Below are 26,557 nucleotides of genomic sequence, written 5' to 3'. Positions count from 1 at the left end.
TGACTTAGCTGTGTCAGGGTGAGTAGCTACTTTGGATGACTTAGCTGTGTCAGGGTGAGTGGACACTTTGGATGACTTAGCTGTGTCAGGGTGAGTGGACACTTTGGATGACTTAGCTGTGTCAGGGTGAGTGGCTACTTTGGATGACTTAGCTGTGTCAGGGTGAGTAGCTACTTTGGATGACTTAGCTGTGTCAGGGTGAGTAGCTACTTTGGATGACTTAGCTGTGTCAGGGTGAGTAGCTACTTTGGATGACTTAGCTGTGTCAGGGTGAGTAGCTACTTTGGATGACTTAGCTGTGTCAGGGTGAGTAGCTACTTTGGATGACTTAGCTGTGTCAGGGTGAGTGGCCACTTTGGATGACTTAGCTGTGTCAGGGTGAGTAGCCACTTTGGATGACTTAGCTGTGTCAGGGTGAGTAGCTACTTTGGATGACTTAGCTGTGTCAGGGTGAGTTGCCACTTTGGATGGAATCTTGGATCTTAGCAAACCTGATCTTTAGTGTTGCCTGTGTGCCACAGGGCGTTTCTCAGGTTCTCCCCTGTGCCTGTGGTTGAATTGACCACCTTCAGGGAGACACCAGAGATACCGAAGGCCTTGGAGGGTTTGTTTTCCCAGTAGGTCTGAGTGATCTGCTTCCACATCACCACGTAGAAGCGGCCGCTCGACTGGTAGCCGAACACGAAACCAGCGTAGTCATCATCCCGGTCCGTGTTCACATAGAACGTACCGCTGAAGTCCACCGCGTTGAACTCATCAAAGCCTAGAATGGTAGGACAGAACATGTGAATACTAAGGATGGATGGTGGGACAGAACATGTGAATACTAAGGATGGATGGTGGGACAGAACATGTGAATGCTATGGATGGATGGTGGGACAGAACATGTGAATGCTATGGATGGATGGTGGGACAGAACATGTGAATGCTATGGATGGATGGTGGGACAGAACATGTGAATACTAAGGATGGATGGTGGGACAGAACATGTGAATACTAAGAATGGATGGTGGGAAAGAACATGTGAATACTAAGGATGGATGGTGGGACAGAACATATGAATACTATGGATGGATGGTGGGACAGAACATGTGAATACTAAGGATGGATGGTGGGACAGAACATGTGAATACTAAGGATGGATGGTGGGACAGAACATGTGAAAACTAAGGATGGATGGTGGGACAGAACATATGAAAACTAAGGATGGATGATGGGACAGAACATGTGAATTCTAAGGATGATTGGTTATTAAAAATTAAAAATTCATCAGGGATTCAGAATTAAAATCCACATAATGTACACCACATGGCCAAAAGAATGTGGACACCTGCTCGTCGAACATCTCATTCCAAAATCATGGGCATTATTAATATGACGTTGGTCCCCACCTTTGCTGCTATAACAGCCTCCACTCTTCTGGGAAGGCTTTCCGCTATATGCTGGAACATTGCCGCAGGGACTTGCTTCCATTCAACCACAAGAGCATTAGTGAGGTTGGGCACTGATGTTTGGTGATTAAGCCTGAATCTCAGTCGGCGTTCTAATTAATCCCAAAGGTGTTGGATGGGGTTGAGGTCAGGGTTACGTGCAGGCAAACAGTTATTGTGCTGACGTTGCTTCCAGCGGCAGTTTGGAACTTGGTAGTGAGTGTTGCAACCAAGGACAGACGATTTTCACGTGCTTTGCGCTTCAGCACTCTGCGTTCTCGTTCTGTGAGCTTATGTGACCAACCACTTCGCGGCTGAGACGTTGTTGCTCCTAGATATTTCCACTTACAATAACAGCACTTACAGTTGACCGGGGCGGCTCTAGTAGGGCAGAACTTTGACTAACTGATTTGTTAGAAAGGTGGCATCTTATAACGGTGCCACGTTGAAAGTAACTGAGCTCAGTAAGGCTATTCTACTGCCAATGTTTGTCTATGGAGATTGCACGGCTGTGTGCTTGATTTTATACATCTGTCAGCAACAGGTATGGCTGAAATAGCAGAATCCACTAATTTGAAGGGGTGTCCACATACTTTCATGTACACTATATATACAAAAGTATCTGAGGTAAGGTTGTCCTGCTCTACTCACCCACTGTGATGCAAGGTCAGAGTTGACAGTCTGCACATTTCTAAACCGTAGTGAATTAAATCTCTAATTTATCTCTAATAATTATATATTTTACGGCAGTATAGGGACTACATATTGAGGTTATGACCCACTCACCAACAGCGATGCCAGGGTCAGAGTTGACAGTCTGTACCAGCTCCTTGCCCTGATGCCTAACCACCCAGTTAGGGTCGATCTGCGTGGTTCCCTTGGGGTCCAGGTGCACCATCTGAAACTTCCGGAAGTTTGTGACGCTGACGGCGTTGTTCTCAGGACACACGTCAAGGATGTCCGGGATGTTGTCGTTGTCAAAGTCGTCTTTGCAGGCGTCTCCTCTACCGTCGCCTGTTGATAGAAGAACAGAAGATGTTGGGTTAAAATACAAAGTCCTAGTGTGACAACTTTGACAAAGACTATGGTCGTAACGAGGTCTGCTTTTTAAATGAATAACAGAGCACCATGAATTCCTAATACAATGTTGCAGTCCATCTTCGGTTGTTGCTCTCCTATTCCCTTTTAATGGAAGCTTTATTTATTTATTATTAGGATCCCCATTAGTTTACTTTTATTTATTTAGGATCCCCATTAGTTTACTTTTATTTATTTATTATTAGGATCCCCATTAGTTTTTGCAGAAGCAGCAGTTACTCCTCCTGGGGTGCACGATGAGTGAAAACGATCCATGCTAACCTGTAACTTTACTTCAAATTTCCATAACTTCTGGCGACTACAGTAGACCTACTATATATAACTCTCTAGCCTCCACACTATCAGTAATGTTGCAAAATTCCCACCCCAGGGAAGGCAGATGTTTCACTCAGTCCACTAAGTTTTCATTAAAAAAACGGAACATAAAATAACCGCAATTCTTTCCCAAGAACTTTTAGCTTTTAATACCGTATGTCCGCCAAGTCCAATAAGGAGTCTCAGCCATCTCTGCATGCCATGAAAACTGCCATTGATACGTGTAACTGTCTTAGAGGCAATAGTTAGAAATAGACTCAGGGCATAATACAGAGTGAAGGGAAGTGGCCAGCGAGATTAAAGCCTGTGCTATGGTGAAGTAGCTGCATTTTTCCCACTTTCTCCTCTACTCTTTTGTTATTGCACAGGGGGCTGACTTGATTCTATCAAATAAACACCTTCTGATGAGATGTGAAGAGGATGAAGGGATCTGGCACACCCTTTCTCCCCCTCACTCTTTCTCCCTCTCACTCTTTCTCCCTCTCACTCTTTCTCCCTCTCTGTTTCTCCCTCTCCCTCCATATTTTCCCATATCTCTCTCTCTCCCTCCCTCCCTGCCTCCCTCCCTCTCTCCCTCTCCCCCCTCTCCACACAGGCTGTTTCTAGTTAAAGTCAGCTAAACAATTTCCAGGTAACCCTGCATGATGAAACTGAAATTGGGCACTGTGGATTAATCGAGAGCAATCGAGCCCAGGTGCCCCTTTCGGAAATAAAACTGTCCTGGCTGCAGGGTGGCTAGCTGGCTTATGATACCCTCATGGGTTCCAGCTCCGCACGATTAAGTCATACGCTAATGACATTATCAACCCTGACCAAGAAATACTCCTTTTTATTAACTCTTTCCTGTCTGACCCACCCACCATACTTGCACAATAAAACTGTGGGAGGATTCAACAACAGTTACTGGATGTGTGAATACTACTTCTAAACCTCTAACCATACTTCACTATACACCTGCCTTTTTATAGAGAGAGAGGGGAAATAGAACATGGCATATTGAACTGTAAAAATATGGATGAAAAGGAGGGGATAAAAGGAATCTCATGTGTGTTTATGGTGCACAGGTGCAGGGCTAGGGATCCCAGGTGCAGGGTTAGGGTTCCACGGTGCAGGGTTAGGGATCCCAGGTCAGGGTTAGGGTTCCACGGTGCAGGGTTAGGGTTCCACGGTGCAGGGTTAGGGTTCCCAGGTGCAGGGTTAGGGTTCCACGGTGCAGGGTTAGGGATCCCAGGTGCAGGGTTAGGGTTCCACGGTGCAGGGTTAGGGTTCCACGGTGCAGGGTTAGGGATCCCAGGTCAGGGTTAGGGTTCCACGGTGCAGGGTTAGGGTTCCACGGTACAGGGTTAGGGATCCCAGGTGCAGGGTTAGGGTTCCCAGGTGCCGGGTTAGGGATCCCAGGTGCCGGGTTCCCAGTTGCAGGGTTAGGGTTCCCAGGTTCAGGGTTAGGGATCCCAGGTGCAGGGTTAGGGTTCCCAGGTGCAGGGTTATGGTTCCCAGGTGCAGGGTTAGGGTTCCCAGGTGCAGGTTTAGGGATCCCAGGTGCAGGTTTAGGGATCCCAGGTGCAGGGTTAGGGTTCCCAGGTGCCGGGTTAGGGTTCCCAGGTGCAGGGTTAGGGTTCCCAGGTGCAGGTTTAGGGATCCCAGGTGCAGGGTTAGGGATCCCAGGTGCCGGGTTAGGGATCCCAGGTGCCGGGTTAGGGTTCCCAGGTGCAGGGTTAGGGTTCCCATGTGCAGGGTTAGGGTTCCCAGGTGCAGGGTTAGGGTTCCCAGGTGCCGGGTTAGGGATCCCAGGTGCAGGGTTCCCAGTTGCAGGGTTAGGGTTCCCAGGTTCAGGGTTAGGGTTCCCAGGTGCAGGGTTAGGGTTCCCAGGTGCAGGATTAGGGTTCCCAGGTGCAGGGTTAGGGTTCCCAGGTGCAGGTTTAGGGATCCCAGGTGCAGGTTTAGGGATCCCAGGTGCAGGGTTAGGGTTCCCAGGTGCCGGGTTAGGGTTCCCAGGTGCAGGGTTAGGGTTCCCAGGTGCAGGTTTAGGGATCCCAGGTGCAGGGTTAGGGATCCCAGGTGCCGGGTTAGGGATCCCAGGTGCCGGGTTAGGGTTCCCAGGTGCAGGGTTAGGGTTCCCATGTGCAGGGTTAGGGTTCCCAGGTGCAGGGTTAGGGTTCCCAGGTGCCGGGTTAGGGATCCCAGGTGCAGGGTTAGGGTTCCCAGGTGCAGGGTTAGGGTTCCCATGTGCAGGGTTAGGGTTCCCAGGTGCAGGGTTAGGGATCCCAGGTGCAGGGTTAGGGTTCCCAGGTGCAGGGTTAGGGTTCCCAGGTGCAGGGTTAGGCATCCCAGGTGCAGGGTTAGGGTTCCCAGGTGCAGGGTTAGGGTTCCCAAGTGCAGGGTTAGGGATGCCAGGTGCAGGGTTAGGGATCCCAGGTGCAGGGTTAGGGTTCCCAGGTGCAGGGTTAGGGATCCCAGGTGCAGGGTTAGGGATCCCAGGTGCAGGGTTAGGGATCCCAGGTGCAGGGTTAGGGATCCCAGGTGCAGGGTTTTGGGTTCCCAGGTTCAAGTTTAGGGTTCCCCAGTGCAGGGTTAGGGTTCCCCAGTGCCGGGTTCCCAGTTCCCAGGTGCAGGGTTAGGGTTCCCAGGTGCAGGGTTAGGGATCCCAGGTGCAGGGTTAGGGATCCCAGGTGCAGGGTTAGGGATGCCAGGTGCAGGGTTAGGGATGCCAGGTGCAGGGTTAGGGTTCCCAGGTGCAGGGTTAGGGATCCCAGGTGCAGGGTTAGGGATCCCAGGTGCAGGGTTAGGGATCCCAGGTGCAGGGTTAGGGATCCCAGGTGCAGGGTTTTGGGTTCCCAGGTGCAGGGTTCCCAGTTCCCAGGTTCAAGTTTAGGGTTCCCCAGTGCAGGGTTAGGGTTCCCAGGTGCAGGGTTAGGGTTCCCAGGTGCAGGGTTAGGGTTCCCACGTGCAGGGTTCCCAGGTGCAGGGTTCCCAGTTCCCAGGTGCAGGGTTAGGGTTCCCAGGTACAGGTTTAGGGTTCCCCGGGGAAGGTGTAGGGTTCCCAGGTACAGGGTTCCCAGTTCCCAGGTGCAGGGTTAGGGTTCCCAAGTGCATGAGTGTAAAAAGGAGGGCAATAGGTTCTGCTTTGTTTTTTATGGTGGACAGGCGCAGGGAAGTCTCAAAGGGAGATTCCTGTATCACAAGCAGCAGTCTGTGTGATTATAGATAGTATCTACAGTATACTATATAGGGCTATTACAGAGTCTACCTAGTGGCTACTAATTCAGACAGCTACAGTCACAGCACTGTTCACAGGTGTGAGGGTATTCATCATGCTGATGCACGTTGTGTGTGTGTGCGTACGTGCGCAGGTATGCATACGTCCATGCATACGTGTTTTCCTCCTTACCATCAGTGTCCAATTGATCTTTGTTGGGCGTCAATCTACAGTTGTCTCTATCGTCAGGGATACCATCATTGTCATCGTCGAAGTCACAGGCGTCCCCTTTGCCGTCCTTATCGTGGTCTGCCTGGTTGGAGTTGGCCACATAAGGACAGTTGTCCAGGTTGTTCTGGTGACCGTCTTCATCAATGTCCTGGTTGTTGTCACACTGGTCTCCTACAAGGTCATTGTCTGTGTCAGCCTGTTAGAGAGGAGAGAGGAGGGTTACAGGTCATTGTCTGTGTCAGCCTGTTAGAGAGGAGAGAGCAGGGTTACAGGTCATTGTCTGTGTCAGCCTGTTAGAGAGGAGAGAGCAGGGTTACAGGTCATTGTCTGTGTCAGCCTGTTAGAGAGGAGGGTTACAGGTCATTGTCTGGGTCAGCCTGTTAGAGAGGAGAGGGGAGGGTTACAGGTCATTGTCTGTGTCAGCCTGTTAGAGAGGAGAGGGGAGGGTTACAGGTCATTGTCTGTGTCAGCCTGTTAGAGAGGAGAGGGGAGGGTTACAGGTCATTGTCTGTGTCAGCCTGTTAGAGAGGAGAGAGCAGGGTTACAGGTCATTGTCTATGTCAGCCTGTTGAGGAGAGGGGAGGGTTACAGGTCATTGTCTGGGTCAGCCTGTTAGAGAGGAGAGGGGAGGGTTACAGGTCATTGTCTGTGTCAGCCTGTTAGAGAGGAGAGGGGAGGGTTACAGGTCATTGTCTATGTCAGCCTGTTAGAGAGGAGAGGGGAGGGTTACAGGTCATTGTCTGTGTCAGCCTGTTAGAGAGGAGAGGAGGGTTACAGGTCATTGTCTGTGTCAGCCTGTTAGAGAGGAGAGGGGAGGGTTACAGGTCATTGTCTGTGTCAGCCTGTTAGAGAGGAGAGAGCAGGGTTACAGGTCATTGTCTGTGTCAGCCTGTTAGAGGAGGGAGGGTTACAGGTCATTGTCTGTGTCAGCCTGTTAGAGAGGAGAGAGGAGGGTTACAGGTCATTGTCTGTGTCAGCCTGTTAGAGAGGAGAGAGGAGGGTTACAGGTCATTGTCTGTGTCAGCCTGTTAGAGAGGAGAGAGGAGGGTTACAGGTCATTGTCTGTGTCAGCCTGTTAGAGAGGAGAGAGGAGGGTTACAGGTCATTGTCTGTGTCAGCCTGTTAGAGAGGAGAGGGGAGGGTTACAGGTCATTGTCTGTGTCAGCCTGTTAGAGAGGAGAGAGGAGGGTTACAGGTCATTGTCTGTGTCAGCCTGTTAGAGAGGAGAGGGGAGGGTTACAGGTCATTGTCTGTGTCAGCCTGTTAGAGAGGAGAGAGGAGGGTTACAGGTCATTGTCTGTGTCAGCCTGTTAGAGAGGAGGGTTACAGGTCATTGTCTGTGTCAGCCTGTTAGAGAGGAGAGAGGAGGGTTACAGGTCATTGTCTGTGTCAGCCTGTTAGAGAGGAGAGAGGAGGGTTACAGGTCATTGTCTGTGTCAGCCTGTTAGAGAGGAGAGAGGAGGGTTACAGGTCATTGTCTGTGTCAGCCTGTTAGAGAGGAGAGAGGAGGGTTACAGGTCATTGTCTGTGTCAGCCTGTTAGAGAGGAGAGAGCAGGGTTACAGGTCATTGTCTGTGTCAGCCTGTTAGAGAGGAGAGAGGAGGGTTACAGGTCATTGTCTGTGTCAGCCTGTTAGAGAGGAGAGAGGAGGGTTACAGGTCATTGTCTGTGTCAGCCTGTTAGAGAGGAGAGGGGAGGGTTACAGGTCATTGTCTGTGTCAGCCTGTTAGAGAGGAGAGAGCAGGGTTACAGGTCATTGTCTGTGTCAGCCTGTTAGAGAGGAGAGAGCAGGGTTACAGGTCATTGTCTGTGTCAGCCTGTTAGAGAGGAGAGAGGAGGGTTACAGGTCATTGTCTGTGTCAGCCTGTTAGAGAGGAGAGGGGAGGGTTACAGGTCATTGTCTGTGTCAGCCTGTTAGAGAGGAGAGAGCAGGGTTACAGGTCATTGTCTGTGTCAGCCTGTTAGAGAGGAGAGGGGAGGGTTACAGGTCATTGTCTGTGTCAGCCTGTTAGAGAGGAGAGAGGAGGGTTACAGGTCATTGTCTGTGTCAGCCTGTTAGAGAGGAGAGAGGAGGGTTACAGGTCATTGTCTGTGTCAGCCTGTTAGAGAGGAGAGAGGAGGGTTACAGGTCATTGTCTGTGTCAGCCTGTTAGAGAGGAGAGAGGAGGGTTACAGGTCATTGTCTGTGTCAGCCTGTTAGAGAGGAGAGAGCAGGGTTACAGGTCATTGTCTGTGTCAGCCTGTTAGAGAGGAGGGGGGGGGGTTACAGGTCATTGTCTGTGTCAGCCTGTTAGAGAGGAGAGGGGAGGGTTACAGGTCATTGTCTGTGTCAGCCTGTTAGAGAGGAGAGAGCAGGGTTACAGGTCATTGTCTGTGTCAGCCTGTTAGAGAGGAGAGAGCAGGGTTACAGGTCATTGTCTGTGTCAGCCTGTTAGGAGAGGAGGGTTACAGGTCATTGTCTGTGTCAGCCTGTTAGAGAGGAGAGAGCAGGGTTACAGGTCATTGTCTGTGTCAGCCTGTTAGAGAGGAGGGTTACAGGTCATTGTCTGTGTCAGCCTGTTAGAGAGGAGAGAGGAGGGTTACAGGTCATTGTCTGTGTCAGCCTGTTAGAGAGGAGAGAGCAGGGTTACAGGTCATTGTCTGTGTCAGCCTGTTAGAGAGGAGAGGGGAGGGTTACAGGTCATTGTCTGTGTCAGCCTGTTAGAGAGGAGAGGGGAGGGTTACAGGTCATTGTCTGTGTCAGCCTGTTAGAGAGGAGAGAGGAGGGTTACAGGTCATTGTCTGTGTCAGCCTGTTAGAGAGGAGAGGGGAGGGTTACAGGTCATTGTCTGTGTCAGCCTGTTAGAGAGGAGATGAGGAGGGTTACAGGTCATTGTCTGTGTCAGCCTGTTAGAGAGGAGAGAGGGAGGGTTACAGGTCATTGTCTGTGTCAGCCTGTTAGAGAGGAGAGAGCAGGGTTACAGGTCATTGTCTGTGTCAGCCTGTTAGAGAGGAGAGAGGAGGGTTACAGGTCATTGTCTGTGTCAGCCTGTTAGAGAGGAGAGAGCAGGGTTACAGGTCATTGTCTGTGTCAGCCTGTTAGAGAGGAGAGGGAGGGTTACAGGTCATTGTCTGTGTCAGCCTGTTAGAGAGGAGAGAGGAGGGTTACAGGTCATTGTCTGTGTCAGCCTGTTAGAGAGGAGAGAGGAGGGTTACAGGTCATTGTCTGTGTCAGCCTGTTAGAGAGGAGAGGGGAGGGTTACAGGTCATTGTCTGTGTCAGCCTGTTAGAGAGGAGAGAGGAGGGTTACAGGTCATTGTCTGTGTCAGCCTGTTAGAGAGGAGAGAGGAGGGTTACAGGTCATTGTCTGTGTCAGCCTGTTAGAGAGGAGAGAGCAGGGTTACAGGTCATTGTCTGTGTCAGCCTGTTAGAGAGGAGAGAGCAGGGTTACAGGTCATTGTCTGTGTCAGCCTGTTAGAGAGGAGGGTTACAGGTCATTGTCTGTGTCAGCCTGTTAGAGAGGAGAGGGGAGGGTTACAGGTCATTGTCTGTGTCAGCCTGTTAGAGAGGAGAGAGGAGGGTTACAGGTCATTGTCTGTGTCAGCCTGTTAGAGAGGAGAGGGGAGGGTTACAGGTCATTGTCTGTGTCAGCCTGTTAGAGAGGAGAGGGGAGGGTTACAGGTCATTGTCTGTGTCAGCCTGTTAGAGAGGAGAGAGCAGGGTTACAGGTCATTGTCTGTGTCAGCCTGTTAGAGAGGAGAGGGGAGGGTTACAGGTCATTGTCTGTGTCAGCCTGTTAGAGAGGAGAGGGGAGGGTTACAGGTCATTGTCTGTGTCAGCCTGTTAGAGAGGAGAGAGGAGGGTTACAGGTCATTGTCTGTGTCAGCCTGTTAGAGAGGAGAGAGCAGGGTTACAGGTCATTGTCTGTGTCAGCCTATTAGAGAGGAGAGAGCAGGGTTACAGGTCATTGTCTGTGTCAGCCTGTTAGAGAGGAGAGAGCAGGGTTACAGGTCATTGTCTGTGTCAGCCTGTTAGAGAGGAGGGTTACAGGTCATTGTCTGTGTCAGCCTGTTAGAGAGGAGAGGGGAGGGTTACAGGTCATTGTCTGTGTCAGCCTGTTAGAGAGGAGAGGGGAGGGTTACAGGTCATTGTCTGTGTCAGCCTGTTAGAGAGGAGAGAGTAGGGTTACAGGGCATTGTCTGTGTCAGCCTGTTAGAGAGGAGAGGGGAGGGTTACAGGTCATTGTCTGTGTCAGCCTGTTAGAGAGGAGAGGGGAGGGTTACAGGTCATTGTCTGTGTCAGCCTGTTAGAGAGGAGAGAGGAGGGTTACAGGTCATTGTCTGTGTCAGCCTGTTAGAGAGGAGAGGGGAGGGTTACAGGTCATTGTCTGTGTCAGCCTGTTAGAGAGGAGAGAGGAGGGTTACAGGTCATTGTCTGTGTCAGCCTGTTAGAGAGGAGAGAGCAGGGTTACAGGTCATTGTCTGTGTCAGCCTGTTAGAGAGGAGAGAGCAGGGTTACAGGTCATTGTCTGTGTCAGCCTGTTAGAGAGGAGAGAGCAGGGTTACAGGTCATTGTCTGTGTCAGCCTGTTAGAGAGGAGAGGGAGGGTTACAGGTCATTGTCTGTGTCAGCCTGTTAGAGAGGAGAGAGGAGGGTTACAGGTCATTGTCTGTGTCAGCCTGTTAGAGAGGAGAGAGGAGGGTTACAGGTCATTGTCTGTGTCAGCCTGTTAGAGAGGAGAGAGGAGGGTTACAGGTCATTGTCTGTGTCAGCCTGTTAGAGAGGAGAGAGGAGGGTTACAGGTCATTGTCTGTGTCAGCCTGTTAGAGAGGAGAGAGCAGGGTTACAGGTCATTGTCTGTGTCAGCCTGTTAGAGAGGAGAGAGCAGGGTTACAGGTCATTGTCTGTGTCAGCCTGTTAGAGAGGAGAGAGGAGGGTTACAGGTCATTGTCTGTGTCAGCCTGTTAGAGAGGAGGGTTACAGGTCATTGTCTGTGTCAGCCTGTTAGAGAGGAGAGTGCAGGGTTACAGGTCATTGTCTGTGTCAGCCTGTTAGAGAGGAGGGTTACAGGTCATTGTCTGTGTCAGCCTGTTAGAGAGGAGGGTTACAGGTCATTGTCTGTGTCAGCCTGTTAGAGAGGAGAGGGGAGGGTTACAGGTCATTGTCTGTGTCAGCCTGTTAGAGAGGAGAGAGCAGGGTTACAGGTCATTGTCTGTGTCAGCCTGTTAGAGAGGAGAGGGGAGGGTTACAGGTCATTGTCTGTGTCAGCCTGTTAGAGAGGAGAGGGGAGGGTTACAGGTCATTGTCTGTGTCAGCCTGTTAGAGAGGAGAGAGGAGGGTTACAGGTCATTGTCTGTGTCAGCCTGTTAGAGAGGAGAGAGCAGGGTTACAGGTCATTGTCTGTGTCAGCCTGTTAGAGAGGAGGGTTACAGGTCATTGTCTGTGTCAGCCTGTTAGAGAGGAGAGAGGAGGGTTACAGGTCATTGTCTGTGTCAGCCTGTTAGAGAGAGAGGAGGGTTACAGGTCATTGTCTGTGTCAGCCTGTTAGAGAGGAGAGGGGAGGGTTACAGGTCATTGTCTGTGTCAGCCTGTTAGAGAGGAGAGAGGAGGGTTACAGGTCATTGTCTGTGTCAGCCTGTTAGAGAGGAGAGAGGAGGGTTACAGGTCATTGTCTGTGTCAGCCTGTTAGAGAGGAGAGAGCAGGGTTACAGGTCATTGTCTGTGTCAGCCTGTTAGAGAGGAGAGAGCAGGGTTACAGGTCATTGTCTGTGTCAGCCTGTTAGAGAGGAGAGGGGAGGGTTACAGGTCATTGTCTGTGTCAGCCTGTTAGAGAGGAGAGGGGAGGGTTACAGGTCATTGTCTGTGTCAGCCTGTTAGAGAGGAGAGAGGAGGGTTACAGGTCATTGTCTGTGTCAGCCTGTTAGAGAGGAGAGAGCAGGGTTACAGGTCATTGTCTGTGTCAGCCTGTTAGAGAGGAGAGAGCAGGGTTACAGGTCATTGTCTGTGTCAGCCTGTTAGAGAGGAGAGAGCAGGGTTACAGGTCATTGTCTGTGTCAGCCTGTTGAGAGAGGAGGGTTACAGGTCATTGTCTGTGTCAGCCTGTTAGAGAGGACGAGGGGGAGGGTTACAGGTCATTGTCTGTGTCAGCCTGTTAGAGAGGAGAGGGGAGGGTTACAGGTCATTGTCTGTGTCAGCCTGTTAGAGAGGAGAGAGCAGGGTTACAGGTCATTGTCTGTGTCAGCCTGTTAGAGAGGAGAGGGGAGGGTTACAGGTCATTGTCTGTGTCAGCCTGTTAGAGAGGAGAGAGCAGGGTTACAGGTCATTGTCTGTGTCAGCCTGTTAGAGAGGAGAGGGGAGGGTTACAGGTCATTGTCTGTGTCAGCCTGTTAGAGAGGAGAGGGGAGGGTTACAGGTCATTGTCTGTGTCAGCCTGTTAGAGAGGAGAGAGGAGGGTTACAGGTCATTGTCTGTGTCATCCTGTTAGAGAGGAGAGAGCAGGGTTACAGGTCATTGTCTGTGTCAGCCTGTTAGAGAGGAGGGTTACAGGTCATTGTCTGTGTCAGCCTGTTAGAGAGGAGAGAGGAGGGTTACAGGTCATTGTCTGTGTCAGCCTGTTAGAGAGGAGGGTTACAGGTAATTGTCTGTGTCAGCCTGTTAGAGAGGAGAGGGGAGGGTTACAGGTCATTGTCTGTGTCAGCCTGTTAGAGAGGAGAGGGGAGGGTTACAGGTCATTGTCTGTGTCAGCCTGTTAGAGAGGATAGGGGAGGGTTACAGGTCATTGTCTGTGTCATCCTGTTAGAGAGGAGAGAGCAGGGTTACAGGTCATTGTCTGTGTCAGCCTGTTAGAGAGGAGGGTTACAGGTCATTGTCTGGGTCAGCCTGTTAGAGAGGAGAGGGGAGGGTTACAGGTCATTGTCTGTGTCAGGCTGTTAGAGAGGAGAGAGCAGGGTTACAGGTCATTGTCTGTGTCAGCCTGTTAGAGAGGAGAGAGGAGGGTTACAGGTCATTGTCTGTGTCAGGCTGTTAGAGAGGAGAGAGCAGGGTTACAGGTCATTGTCTGTGTCAGCCTGTTAGAGAGGAGAGGGGAGGGTTACAGGTCATTGTCTGTGTCATCCTGTTAGAGAGGAGAGAGCAGGGTTACAGGTCATTGTCTGTGTCAGCCTGTTAGAGAGGAGAGAGCAGGGTTACAGGTCATTGTCTGTGTCAGCTTGTTAGAGAGGAGAGAGGAGGGTTACAGGTCATTGTCTGTGTCATCCTGTTAGAGAGGAGAGGGGAGGGTTACAGGTCATTGTCTGTGTCAGCCTATTAGAGAGCAGGGTTACAGGTCATTGTCTGTGTCAGCCTATTAGAGAGGAGGGTTACAGATACCAGCTTGATTTTCCAGAACTTTTCTAAATGTTTTCCAGAATTCCCGTTTGGAAGATTCCTGGAATGAGGAATAAGGAGGGAGTGAATCCTCCAAATACAACTGGGATTTCTGGGAATATTGGTAATGTTTCTGGAAGTTAGCAACCCTAATAGCAATGGGGTAGCTTTTGTAATTACACAAGTAGTGTAATAGTGAATGTTCCTACCTGGTCAGGGTTGTGTAGTAGAGGACAGTTGTCACACTGGTCACCCACTCTATCCATGTCAGTGTCCTTTTGGTCATTGTTGTACACGTACGGACAGTTGTCTTGCTCATTTGGGATTTCTAAAGGGAAGGGGAAATGGATAATGAAATGGAAATTGCCAGTGCTTGCATGTGGCATATCACATTCCGTGCCATATAAGTAGCTAATGCTAATCAATCATTTGATAGTTGAGGGTGGAAAGATGAATCGCAAATCTGCCAGCTAGTCATTCTGCATGATTTACTATCCCGCAATAATCGATTAAATATCTTCTTAGTACCCATTAACACTTTTTTAAAGTACTGTTAAAGGGTAACTTGGGGATTTTGGCAATGAGGCCCTTTATCTACCTCCCAGAGTCAGATGAACTTGTGGATACCATTTTTATGTCTTTGTTTCCAGTATGAAGGAAGTTAGAGGAAGTTTCACGAGCCAATGCTAACTAGCGTTAGCACAATGACTAGAATGCTAGCAGATACCCATAGACGTCCAGCCATTGCGCTAACACTAGTTAGCAATTGCACTAGCGCTAGTTAGTAACTTCCTGCAAACTGCACGCAGACATAAAAATGGTGTCGACGAGTTCATCTGACTCTGGGGAAGGAGATAAACGATCCCTTTAAATAATACATTAGAGTTAAGAGTTGAAGGAGCCTTTCCCCTGACTATAATATAACAGTGTTGCATATTCTTTAGTAATTTGGTCAGAAATAACTAGTACCATCTCCATCAATGTCGACAGCACAGGCATCTCCTTCGCCGTTGTGGTCAGTGTCAATCTGGGCAGGGTTGTGTTCGTAGGGGCAGTTATCACAACGGTCACCCACATCATCTTTATCAAAGTCAAACTGTCTGGGGTTATACAGGAGAGGACAGTTGTCCTAAGGAGAGAGAGAGAGAGAGCATCAAAATGGGAATTATTAAAGTGTCTGTTGGTTGAAGAGGGCATTTGATTTCCTATTGAATTCATCTAAATACCCTGATGAAGGCATTTGCCGAAATGCGTTGGTTTTAACAATAAAACATTGACCTTTGAAACAAACTTCTATTGTCCTACCAAGAGTTACTGAATATCTTTTCATCTATTTAATACATTTGCCTTAAAGGTCCAACACAGCCATTTTTATCTCAATATTAAATCATTTCTGGGTAACAATCAAGTACCTAACTGTGATTGTTTTCAATTAAAATGGTTGAAAATGAACAAAAATAGCTTCTTAGCAAAGAGCAATTTCTCAAGCAATACTTTTGCTATGAGTGTCTGGGAGTGATCTGAGTGAGAGGCCTAATTGGAGGAGCCTAATGGGAAGCATAAGTAGCTAGGTTTGAAACTATCTTTGTTATTGGTCTATTAGCTTATATCGCAAGGCAGGTCAAAACTCCACCCATGCAAAACAAGTTGAAATTTCAGGTAGTCTTTTCAAACAGCTCTTACACTAAAAGGGCATTATCATCATTTTCAGAATTTCACACTATTATTCCAACCTCATAGTGTGGAAATATATATATAAAAACAAAGGACAATAACGTTTTGGACTTCACAGGGCCTTTAAAAAAGGTCTCCTACTCTCTCATCCACAATTGCATCATTGTCATCATCCTTGTCGCAAGCATCTCCCTGGCCGTCTTTGTCAAAGTCCTCTTGTCCAGAGTTAGGTAGGTTGGGGCAGTTATCCTGTTAAAGATTGATAAAGAAATGGAAACAGTTTTAGAAATAGCCACAGGAAGAACTATCAACGAGTGACATACTGTAAGATTGGAACAATTTGGAAAATCTGCAGGTCTGGTATTGAGGAGAAAAGTTTCCTGGACCTAGATTAAGCCTAGTCCTAGACTAAAGTGCATGTTCAATGGAAAATCTCAATTGAAATTAATTTTTATTCCAGGACTAGTCCAGGAAGGTCTAGGTTTAATGAAGGACTATGGACTAGGCTTAATGTGGCCCAGGAAACATAATGTTAGGGTCCGTTACCTTCCTGCAATGATAGGTGGCGTTGGCACCACACACCAGGTTCTGATTGGGCCATCCGTCTAGGTCAGAGTCCTCTCCACAGATGAAGCCATCCCCGGCATAGCCTATCCTACACTCACACTTATACATGGGGTCACTGAAGTGGCTGAGGTAGATACACTCAGCTGAACGGTGACAGTTGTGGGTCTTGTCTTTGCAGGGGTTCTCTGGCTCGCAAACCTAGAGAGATAGAGATGGGATAGAGAGAAAGAAAGAGAACAGCATAAGAAGACACTTCAGCCGGGGTATATTGGCCATATACCACACCCCCTCTGACCTTATTGCTGAAATAAACCATTTTCTTTGGTCTAATTTGACATATTTTCATTTCCTAAGGAAGAGCATGGTAAAAGTGCAGTAAATCAGGTCTCGATCTCATCGTGAAGTGTGTTCTCAGATGTCAATTCCCTTTCCCCTTCCCTCAAATCAATTCGTACGATGTTAGCCTCGGATCAGAGCAGGCTCAGTTTTTAAAGGCCAGTGACAAAGTAGTGATTTACTAGGTATGTTATGCAACATTAGGGCAGAGCAGATCTGGGTTCAAATACTATTTGAGATCATTCAAATACTTTTGAGTGTATGTTTTTGCCTGTCTGGAGTGCAAGATGGGCAGGGTTTGTAGTTTTGTGACTATTCTATTGGTTCCATTGTGCCAGGTAAGCTCAATCAAGCCCTGATAGTATTTTAAATGATTTCAAATATTATTTGAACCCAGGTCTATTGAAAAATGAGCTATGTAACGAAATGATTCAACTTCCCAACAGTTATCACAGTTTTAAAGGAGAAACAATGTATGTATACCACAACAGATGTGGTGCCAGTAGTTAATGACCTAACAAAGCATCATTAAAACATCAGATATTTGTGGTTAGAGTAGAAACTGAGTGCTAACATATACACCATCAAATACACATACACATTACATTGTAAAGTTCCACACACTTTATAGCTCTCATAGCAACTAACTGCTTTATCTTGGCCAGGTCGCAGTTATAAATGAGAACTTGTTCTCAACTGGCCTAACTGGTTAAATAAAGGTGAAATAAAAATAAAATAAAAAATACTGTAACCCAAGCCTCATACCAACTACCACCTCTGCTAATACTGTAAACCAAGCCTCATACCACCTCTACTAATACTGTAAACCAAGCCTCGTACCACCTACCACCTCTACTAATACTGTAAACCAAGCCTCGTACCTCCTACCACCTCTACTAATACTGTAAACCAAGCCTCGTACCACCTACCACCTCTGCTAATACTGTAAACCAAGCCTCATACCACCTCTACTAATACTGTAAACCAAGCCTCGTACCACCTACCACCTCTACTAATACTGTAAACCAAGCCTCATACCACCTACCACCTCTACTAATACTGTAAACCAAGCCTCGTACCACCTACCACCTCTGCTAATACTGTAAACCAAGCCTCATACCACCTATACTAATACTGTAAACCAAGCCTCGTACCACCTACCACCTCTACTAATACTGTAAACCAAGCCTCATACCACCTCTACTAATACTGTAAACCAAGCCTCGTACCACCTACCACCTCTACTAATACTGTAAACCAAGCCTCATACCACCTACCACCTCTACTAATACTGTAAACCAAGCCTCGTACCACCTACCACCTCTACTAATACTGTAAACCAAGCCTCGTACCACCTACCACCTCTACTAATACTGTAAACCAAGCCTCGTACCACCTACCACCTCTACTAATACTGTAAACCAAGCCTCATACCAACTACCACCTCTGCTAATACTGTAAACCAAGCCTCATACCACCTACCACCTCTACTAATACTGTAAACCAAGCCTCATACCACCTACCACCTCTACTAATACTGTAAACCAAGCCTCATACCACCTACCACCTCTACTAATACTGTAAACCAAGCCTCCTACCACCTCTACTAATACTGTAACCCAAGCCTCATACCACCTACCACCTCTGCTAATACTGTAAACCAAGTCTCATACCACCTCTACTAATACTGTAAACCAAGCCTCGTACCACCTACCACCTCTACTAATACTGTAAACCAAGCCTCATACCACCTCTACTAATACTGTAAACCAAGCCTCGTACCACCTACCACCTCTACTAATACTGTAAACCAAGCCTCATACCACCTACCACCTCTACTAATACTGTAAACCAAGCCTCGTACCACCTACCACCTCTACTAATACTGTAAACCAAGCCTCGTACCACCTACCACCTCTACTAATACTGTAAACCAAGCCTCGTACCACCTACCACCTCTACTAATACTGTAAACCAAGCCTCATACCAACTACCACCTCTGCTAATACTGTAAACCAAGCCTCATACCACCTACCACCTCTACTAATACTGTAAACCAAGCCTCATACCACCTACCACCTCTACTAATACTGTAAACCAAGCCTCATACCACCTACCACCTCTACTAATACTGTAAACCAAGCCTCGTACCTCCTACCACCTCTACTAATACTGTAAACCAAGCCTCATACCACCTACCACCTCTACTAATACTGTAAACCAAGCCTCATACCACCTACCACCTCTACTAATACTGTAAACCAAGCCTCATACCACCTACCACCTCTACTAATACTGTAAACCAAGCCTCCTACCACCTCTACTAATACTGTAAACCAAGCCTCGTACCACCTACCACCTCTACTAATACTGTAAACCAAGCCTCATACCACCTACCACCTCTACTAATACTGTAAACCAAGCCTCATACCTCCTACCACCTCTACTAATACTGTAAACCAAGCCTCACACCACCTACCACCTCTACTAATACTGTAAACCAAGCCTCATACCACCTACCACCTCTACTAATACTGTAAACCAAGCCTCCTACCACCTCTACTAATACTGTAAACCAAGCCTCATACCACCTACCACCTCTACTAATACTGTAAACCAAGCCTCATACCACCTACCACCTCTACTAATACTGTAAACCAAGCCTCATACCACCTACCACCTCTACTAATACTGTAAACCAAGCCTCCTACCACCTCTACTAATACTGTAAACCAAGCCTCGTACCACCTACCACCTCTACTAATACTGTAAACCAAGCCTCATACCACCTACCACCTCTACTAATACTGTAAACCAAGCCTCATACCTCCTACCACCTCTACTAATACTGTAAACCAAGCCTCCTACCACCTACCACCTCTGCTAATACTGTAAACCAAGCCTCATACCAACTACCACCTCTGCTAATACTGTAAACCAAGCCTCCTACCAACTACCACCTCTGCTAATACTGTAAACCAAGCCTCGTACCACCTACCACCTCTACTAATACTGTAAACCAAGCCTCGTACCACCTACCACCTCTACTAATACTGTAAACCAAGCCTCGTACCACCTACCACCTCTACTAATACTGTAAACCAAGCCTCGTACCACCTACCACCTCTACTAATACTGTAAACCAAGCCTCGTACCACCTACCACCTCTACTAATACTGTAAACCAAGCCTCGTACCAACTACCACCTCTGCTAATACTGTAAACCAAGCCTCGTACCACCTACCACCTCTACTAATACTGTAAACCAAGCCTCACACCACCTACCACCTCTACTAATACTGTAAACCAAGCCTCATACCACCTACCACCTCTACTAATACTGTAAACCAAGCCTCCTACCACCTCTACTAATACTGTAAACCAAGCCTCATACCACCTACCACCTCTACTAATACTGTAAACCAAGCCTCATACCACCTACCACCTCTACTAATACTGTAAACCAAGCCTCATACCACCTACCACCTCTACTAATACTGTAAACCAAGCCTCCTACCACCTCTACTAATACTGTAAACCAAGCCTCGTACCACCTACCACCTCTACTAATACTGTAAACCAAGCCTCATACCACCTACCACCTCTACTAATACTGTAAACCAAGCCTCATACCTCCTACCACCTCTACTAATACTGTAAACCAAGCCTCATACCACCTACCACCTCTGCTAATACTGTAAACCAAGCCTCATACCAACTACCACCTCTGCTAATACTGTAAACCAAGCCTCCTACCAACTACCACCTCTGCTAATACTGTAAACCAAGCCTCGTACCACCTACCACCTCTACTAATACTGTAAACCAAGCCTCGTACCACCTACCACCTCTACTAATACTGTAAACCAAGCCTCGTACCACCTACCACCTCTACTAATACTGTAAACCAAGCCTCGTACCACCTACCACCTCTACTAATACTGTAAACCAAGCCTCGTACCACCTACCACCTCTACTAATACTGTAAACCAAGCCTCGTACCAACTACCACCTCTGCTAATACTGTAAACCAAGCCTCGTACCACCTACCACCTCTACTATTACTGTAAACCAAGCCTCACACCACCTACCACCTCTACTAATACTGTAAACCAAGCCTCATACCACCTACCACCTCTACTAATACTGTAAACCAAGCCTCCTACCACCTCTACTAATACTGTAAACCAAGCCTCATACCACCTACCACCTCTACTAATACTGTAAACCAAGCCTCCTACCACCTACCACCTCTACTAATACTGTAAACCAAGCCTCATCCCACCTACCACCTCTACTAATACTGTAAACCAAGCCTCCTACCACCTCTACTAATACTGTAAACCAAGCCTCATACCTCCTACCACCTCTACTAATACTGTAAACCAAGCCTCCTACCACCTTTACTAATACTGTAAACCAAGCCTCATACCAACTACCACCTCTGCTAATACTGTAAACCAAGCCTCCTACCAACTACCACCTCTGCTAATACTGTAATCCAAGCCTCGTACCACCTACCACCTCTACTAATACTGTAAACCAAGCCTCGTACCACCTACCACCTCTACTAATACTGTAAACCAAGCCTCATACCAACTACCACCTCTGCTAATACTGTAAACCAAGCCTCATCCCACCTACCACCTCTGCTAATACTGTAAACCAAGCCTCATACCACCTACCACCTCTACTAATACTGTAAACCAAGCCTCACACCACCTACCACCTCTACTAATACTGTAAACCAAGCCTAATACCACCTACCACCTCTACTAATACTGTAAACCAAGCCTCCTACCACCTCTACTAATACTGTAAACCAAGCCTCATACCACCTACCACCTCTACTAATACTGTAAACCAAGCCTCATACCACCTACCACCTCTACTAATACTGTAAACCAAGCCTCCTACCACCTCTACTAATACTGTAAACCAAGCCTCATACCAACTACCACCTCTGCTAATACTGTAAACCAAGCCTCATCCCACCTACCACCTCTGCTAATACTGTAAACCAAGCCTCATACCACCTACCACCTCTACTAATACTGTAAACCAAGCCTCACACCACCTACCACCTCTACTAATACTGTAAACCAAGCCTCATACCACCTACCACCTCTACTAATACTGTAAACCAAGCCTCCTACCACCTACCACCTCTACTAATACTGTAAACCAAGCCTCCTACCACCTCTACTAATACTGTAAACCAAGCCTCCTACCACCTACCACCTCTACTAATACTGTAAACCAAGCCTCCTACCACCTCTACTAATACTGTAAACCAAGCCTCATACCACCTACCACCTCTACTAATACTGTAAACCAAACCTCCTACCACCTCTACTAATACTGTAAACCAAGCCTCATACCACCTACCACCTATACTAATACTGTAAACCAAGCCTCCTACCACCTCTACTAATACTGTAAACCAAGCCTCATCCCACCTACCACCTCTACTAATACTGTAAACCAAGCCTCCTACCACCTCTACTAATACTGTAAACCAAGCCTCATACCTCCTACCACCTCTACTAATACTGTAAACCAAGCCTCCTACCACCTCTACTAATACTGTAAACCAAGCCTCAAAGCACCTACCACCTCTGCTAATACTGTAAACCAGGCCTCATACAACCTACCACCTCTACTAATACTGTAAACCAAGCCTCATACCTCCTACCACCTCTACTAATACTGTAAACCAAGCCTCCTACCACCTCTACTAATACTGTAAACCAAGCCTCAAAGCACCTACCACCTCTGCTAATACTGTAAACCAGGCCTCATACAACCTCCACTAATACGCTGCCTAAAGAATACACTAGGTCTAAAACCGATGTAGAGTGGCACAGACATACCTGTTTGTTCTTGCTGGCAGCCCCCACCCCCACACCGAAGGGCTGTGTTCCCTTGTAGCGGGGTGGGCAGGCCAGACAGTGGAACCCTGGGTCTGTGTTGACGCAACGCAATGCTCCACCTGCTTTAAAGCAGACATCTGACACAATGTCACACTGAGAAGGGGAAAAACATATCAAATCAATGAATTCAGTTCGTCAGGGTCAGATTATAAAAGGGTAACAGGTCAAGACTATGAATGAGTTCAGGATGAACTAATGGTTAGGGTTAGGCATAGCCTGGTGATCTACATTCATTTAGGGCTATGATTAGAGCTAAGGTTAAGGTTAGGGTTAAACATTAGTTAAAGTATCTAACTTGTATAACCTTCTTTAACACTAAATTACCTCGTTGACATCTTCACAGTGGGTACCGTTGCCACGGAAACCAAGGGGGCAGGGTCCACACTCCCAGGATCCGTCTGAGCCGCTGTTACAGTCCACTCCCCCAAAGCATGGGTTAGACAGACAGCCGTCTGACAGGGAACAATAAAACATGGTTAGACAGACAGCCATCTGACAGGGAACAATAAAACATGGTTAGACAGACAGCCGTCTGACAGGGAACAATAAAACATGGTTAGACAGACAGCCATCTGACAGGGAACAATAAAACATGGTTAGACAGACAGCCATCTGACAGGAAACAATAAAACATGGTTAGACAGACAGCCATCTGACAGGGAACAATAAAACATGGTTAGACAGACAGCCATCTGACAGGAAACAATAAAACATGGTTAGACAGACAGCCATCTGACAGGGAACAATAAAGCATGGGTTAGACAGACAGCCATCTGACAGGGAACAATAAAACATGGTTAGACAGACAGCCATCTGACAGGAAACAATAAAACATGGTTAGACAGACAGCCATCTGACAGGGAACAATAAAACATGGGTTAGACAGACAGCCATCTGACAGGAAACAATAAAACATGGTTAGACAGACAGCCATCTGACAGGGAACAATAAAACATGGTTAGACAGACAGCCATCTGACAGGGAACAATAAAACATGGTTAGACAGACAGCCATCTGACAGGGAACAATAAAACATGGTTAGACAGACAGCCATCTGACAGGAAACAATAAAACATGGGTTAGACAGACAGCCATCTGACAGGGAACAATAAAGCATGGGTTAGACAGACAGCCGTCTGACAGGGAACAATAACACATGGTTAGACAGACAGCCATCTGACAGGAAACAATAAAACATGGTTAGACAGACAGCCGTCTGACAGGGAACAATAAAACATGGTTAGACAGACAGCCATCTGACAGGAAACAATAAAACATGGTTAGACAGACAGCCATCTGACAGGAAACAATAAAACATGGTTAGACAGACAGCCGTCTGACAGGGAACAATAAAACATGGGTGAGACAGACAGCCGTCTGACAGGGAACAATAAAACATGGGTGAGACAGACAGCCGTCTGACAGGGATTAGCATCGGTTAGACAGACAGCCATCTGACAGGGATTAGCATGGGTTAGACAGACAGCCATCTGACAGGGATTAGCATGGGTTAGACAGACAGCCATCTGACAGGGATTAGCATGGGTTAGACAGACAGCCGTCTGACAGGTATTAGCATGGGTTAGACAGACAGCCATCTGACAGGGATTAGCATGGGTTAGACAGACAGCCATCTGACAGGGATTAGCATGGTTAGCAGACAGCCGTCTGACAGGGATTAGCATGGGTTAGACAGACAGCCATCTGACAGGGATTAGCATGGGTTAGACAGACAGCCATCTGACAGGGATTAGCATGGGTTAGACAGACAGCCATCTGACAGGTGTTAGCATGGTTAGCAGACAGCCGTCTGACAGGGATTAGCATGGTTAGCAGACAGGCATCTGACAGGTTTTAGCATGGTTAGCAGACAGCCGTCTGACAGGGATTAGCATGGTTAGCAGACAGGCATCTGACAGGTTTTAGCATGGTTAGCAGACAGCCGTCTGACAGGGATTAGCATGGTTAGCAGATATATAAAAGAGCTATAACTAAAACAGCCATGTGAAAGAAACATGGCGACCGGTTATGATAATGAAGAGAACCAGGACATGCCTAATGCAGCTACGTCTGGACATTTGTATTGTGTGTATTGATATTTCGATATTGACATTTAGCTTCTCCAGGTTGCTCAAGTTGCTCACTTCAGGTTGCTCCCTTCATTACTCTCTAAGTTAGCAGGTTTCAGTGCTTTCAGAGCAATGTTAGCATTAGCTAATGTCTTCCTTCTCATAATAGGCCAAACACATCCTCCCAAACTTTGTTATCAGCACAAATATGTAAATAAATTAGCCTGGAAGCCATTCTAAGAGCACCTATCACAGGAATGTTGAAATTAGGTATAATAACTAAACAGGAATGCTAGAATGAACTGAAATAGCTCAAAGTTACAGAGGGAAAGGGATGAGGGTGGAGGTGCTGGGTGCGACACATACGCACGCACACAAACACACACAGTCCACACACACACACACACACGTACACACTCACCGATAGGGCAGTCCTGTTTGTTGCAGGCGTTACTGTCGTTGGTCTCCCCGGGGCACTTCTGGCCTCCGTACTGGGGTTCGGGGCTGTTACAGACACGGGTCCGACCCTTAACTCCACCCCCACAGGTTGCCGAGCAGATCGCCCATGGCGACCACGGTCCCCAACCACCGTCAACTGCACATGGACAACAAATAAGCAGTTAGTGGACCATCACACTGTTTGTTAGGATCTCTTTTAGATCACATTGGGGGCTAGTCTTCAAGAGTCCATGGGGAGGTTTTACTACTTTACATTACTGCCTTATCAAGTCTCTTTTACCGTAAGAAAGTGAATTACAGTATTAGTTGAAGACCTACAGTCACACACAAACCACTTTACACATCTCCTAGGGGTCATTCGATTCTCAGCCCTGTTGCGGTCTGGAAGCTATAACCGCAGTAGGGCACATGATGATTTGAGCTTGACGTTTTACAAAAGACAGACAGAATGTTTAGCATGTGAATGGTGCCCCATCCTATATGAGTGGAACGAGCTATAAAACGTCTCATTCTGCCTGTTTTTAAATCCAGGTTAGTGGTTATTAATCAGATCAAACTCCCGGGTTCAAAGTAGTTCTCTTTCTAAAGAAAGAGGCAAGCTCAATCAGTGCACAGCTAAAATGTTGAACCCAGGTATGGTATGGACAATGTGCCTGTCTGTCTGTGTTGTTCCTCTTAGGCCACCATACTCACTGGGACAGGGCTTGGCCTCACAGCGCTGTGTCACTCTCCCCTGGCCCTCACAGTCTTTGCCCCCCAGTTGTGGTGTGGGGGCGTTGCAGTGGCGTATCCTGGTGATCTGACCCTCGCCACAGGTCACCGAACATGATGACCATGGAGACCACAGGCTCCACCTACCATCCTGACGAACTGAATACACACAGGTCAGTCAAGGCAGTGTATAGGAAAATACATACATGTAATATGGTGGTCCTTTTTAGTGCAGTAGAACATGCCGCTTGTAACGCCAGAATAGTGTGTTTGATCCAGGGGATCACCCATACGTAAAACATGTACAGTATGCACGTAGGACTGCAAGTGGCTTTGGATAAAAGCTTCTGCTAAATGGCATATATTATATTTTCAGATTTAAAGGTCTTTATTATCCATTTCTGGATAATTTGGATGCAGTATAATAAACCACTAATATGTAGATCACTATGGGTGACATTGTTTGGTGGGTACTAGTGAGTCCTTTAGGGCTAACAGGATGGACACACCCTCTACAGCCATGTACTAGGTCACCTATTTCCCACAGCAGACAGAGATAGACAGAGACAGACAGAGAGAGAGAGAGAGAGTATTTTGAGTCAGAGTGGGATGAGGTCCCTGTCCAGCCATCTCCAGCCTAGCAGAGCAGTACACTATATGTCTATTCAGTCACTTTGTCCCCTGGTCCATCATTACACAGCTGCTTCTAACGACATCATCCTCTCTCTTGATCCTTTAACAAACATACACTCGCACTCGCACTCGCACACACCCTCACATGCAAAAACACACACACACACACACTCACGTGCACACAGAAACACACACACTCCCACTTGGCAGTTGCAGGAAAATACTACATTTATGATGTGGTTGTCTTTTGTCTGTAAACACATCACAATGCTGTTTTGGCTAAATCTACTCTAACTTTCTCAGTGGTAATGGTATGAGATGGGAGAGAGGTACCATCATGTTCACCCAAAGGTCCTTAGTTGGTCTAATCAAATCATATTAAATCAAACGTTATATAAAGTGTCTTTAAAATCGCAACAACCTTTAGAGTTGAATCAGTCTAACCAATAGAGATCAAGGTAGGTTGACACAAAGGAGACGGTAGCAGACACGTTGACTCACCTCGGCTGTCACATTTCCCCAGGCTGCATTTCCTGGTCTGGATGGATGGTCCAGAGCAGGG

General features: G+C 47.5%; 1 protein-coding gene across 3 annotated transcripts in view; it reads right to left on the bottom strand.

Moving 5' to 3' along the window:
* Positions 1-26,557, bottom strand: part of LOC139571476 (thrombospondin-2-like) — a 49,547-nt gene that overhangs the window by 5,831 nt on the left and 17,159 nt on the right. For all 3 annotated transcript variants that reach the window (XM_071394393.1, XM_071394392.1, XM_071394394.1), the window contains exons 8-19: positions 26,497-26,557; positions 25,345-25,521; positions 24,614-24,787; positions 22,448-22,575; positions 22,064-22,216; positions 15,834-16,052; positions 15,429-15,536; positions 14,583-14,742; positions 13,823-13,941; positions 6,232-6,466; positions 2,217-2,444; positions 492-763 (exon numbers count right to left, since the gene is read on the bottom strand). The exon at positions 26,497-26,557 is cut by the window's right edge and continues 110 nt beyond it. In XM_071394393.1, the coding sequence (XP_071250494.1) occupies positions 492-763; positions 2,217-2,444; positions 6,232-6,466; positions 13,823-13,941; positions 14,583-14,742; positions 15,429-15,536; positions 15,834-16,052; positions 22,064-22,216; positions 22,448-22,575; positions 24,614-24,787; positions 25,345-25,521; positions 26,497-26,557 (2,034 nt within the window). The remainder of the gene's footprint in view (positions 1-491; positions 764-2,216; positions 2,445-6,231; positions 6,467-13,822; positions 13,942-14,582; positions 14,743-15,428; positions 15,537-15,833; positions 16,053-22,063; positions 22,217-22,447; positions 22,576-24,613; positions 24,788-25,344; positions 25,522-26,496) is intronic.

The sequence above is a fragment of the Salvelinus alpinus genome, chromosome 3 (genome assembly GCF_045679555.1).
Source record: "Salvelinus alpinus chromosome 3, SLU_Salpinus.1, whole genome shotgun sequence".
NCBI lineage: Eukaryota > Metazoa > Chordata > Actinopteri > Salmoniformes > Salmonidae > Salvelinus > Salvelinus alpinus.
Note: the sequence above shows the minus strand (reverse complement) of the source record. Positions and strands in the feature narration are given on the sequence as shown.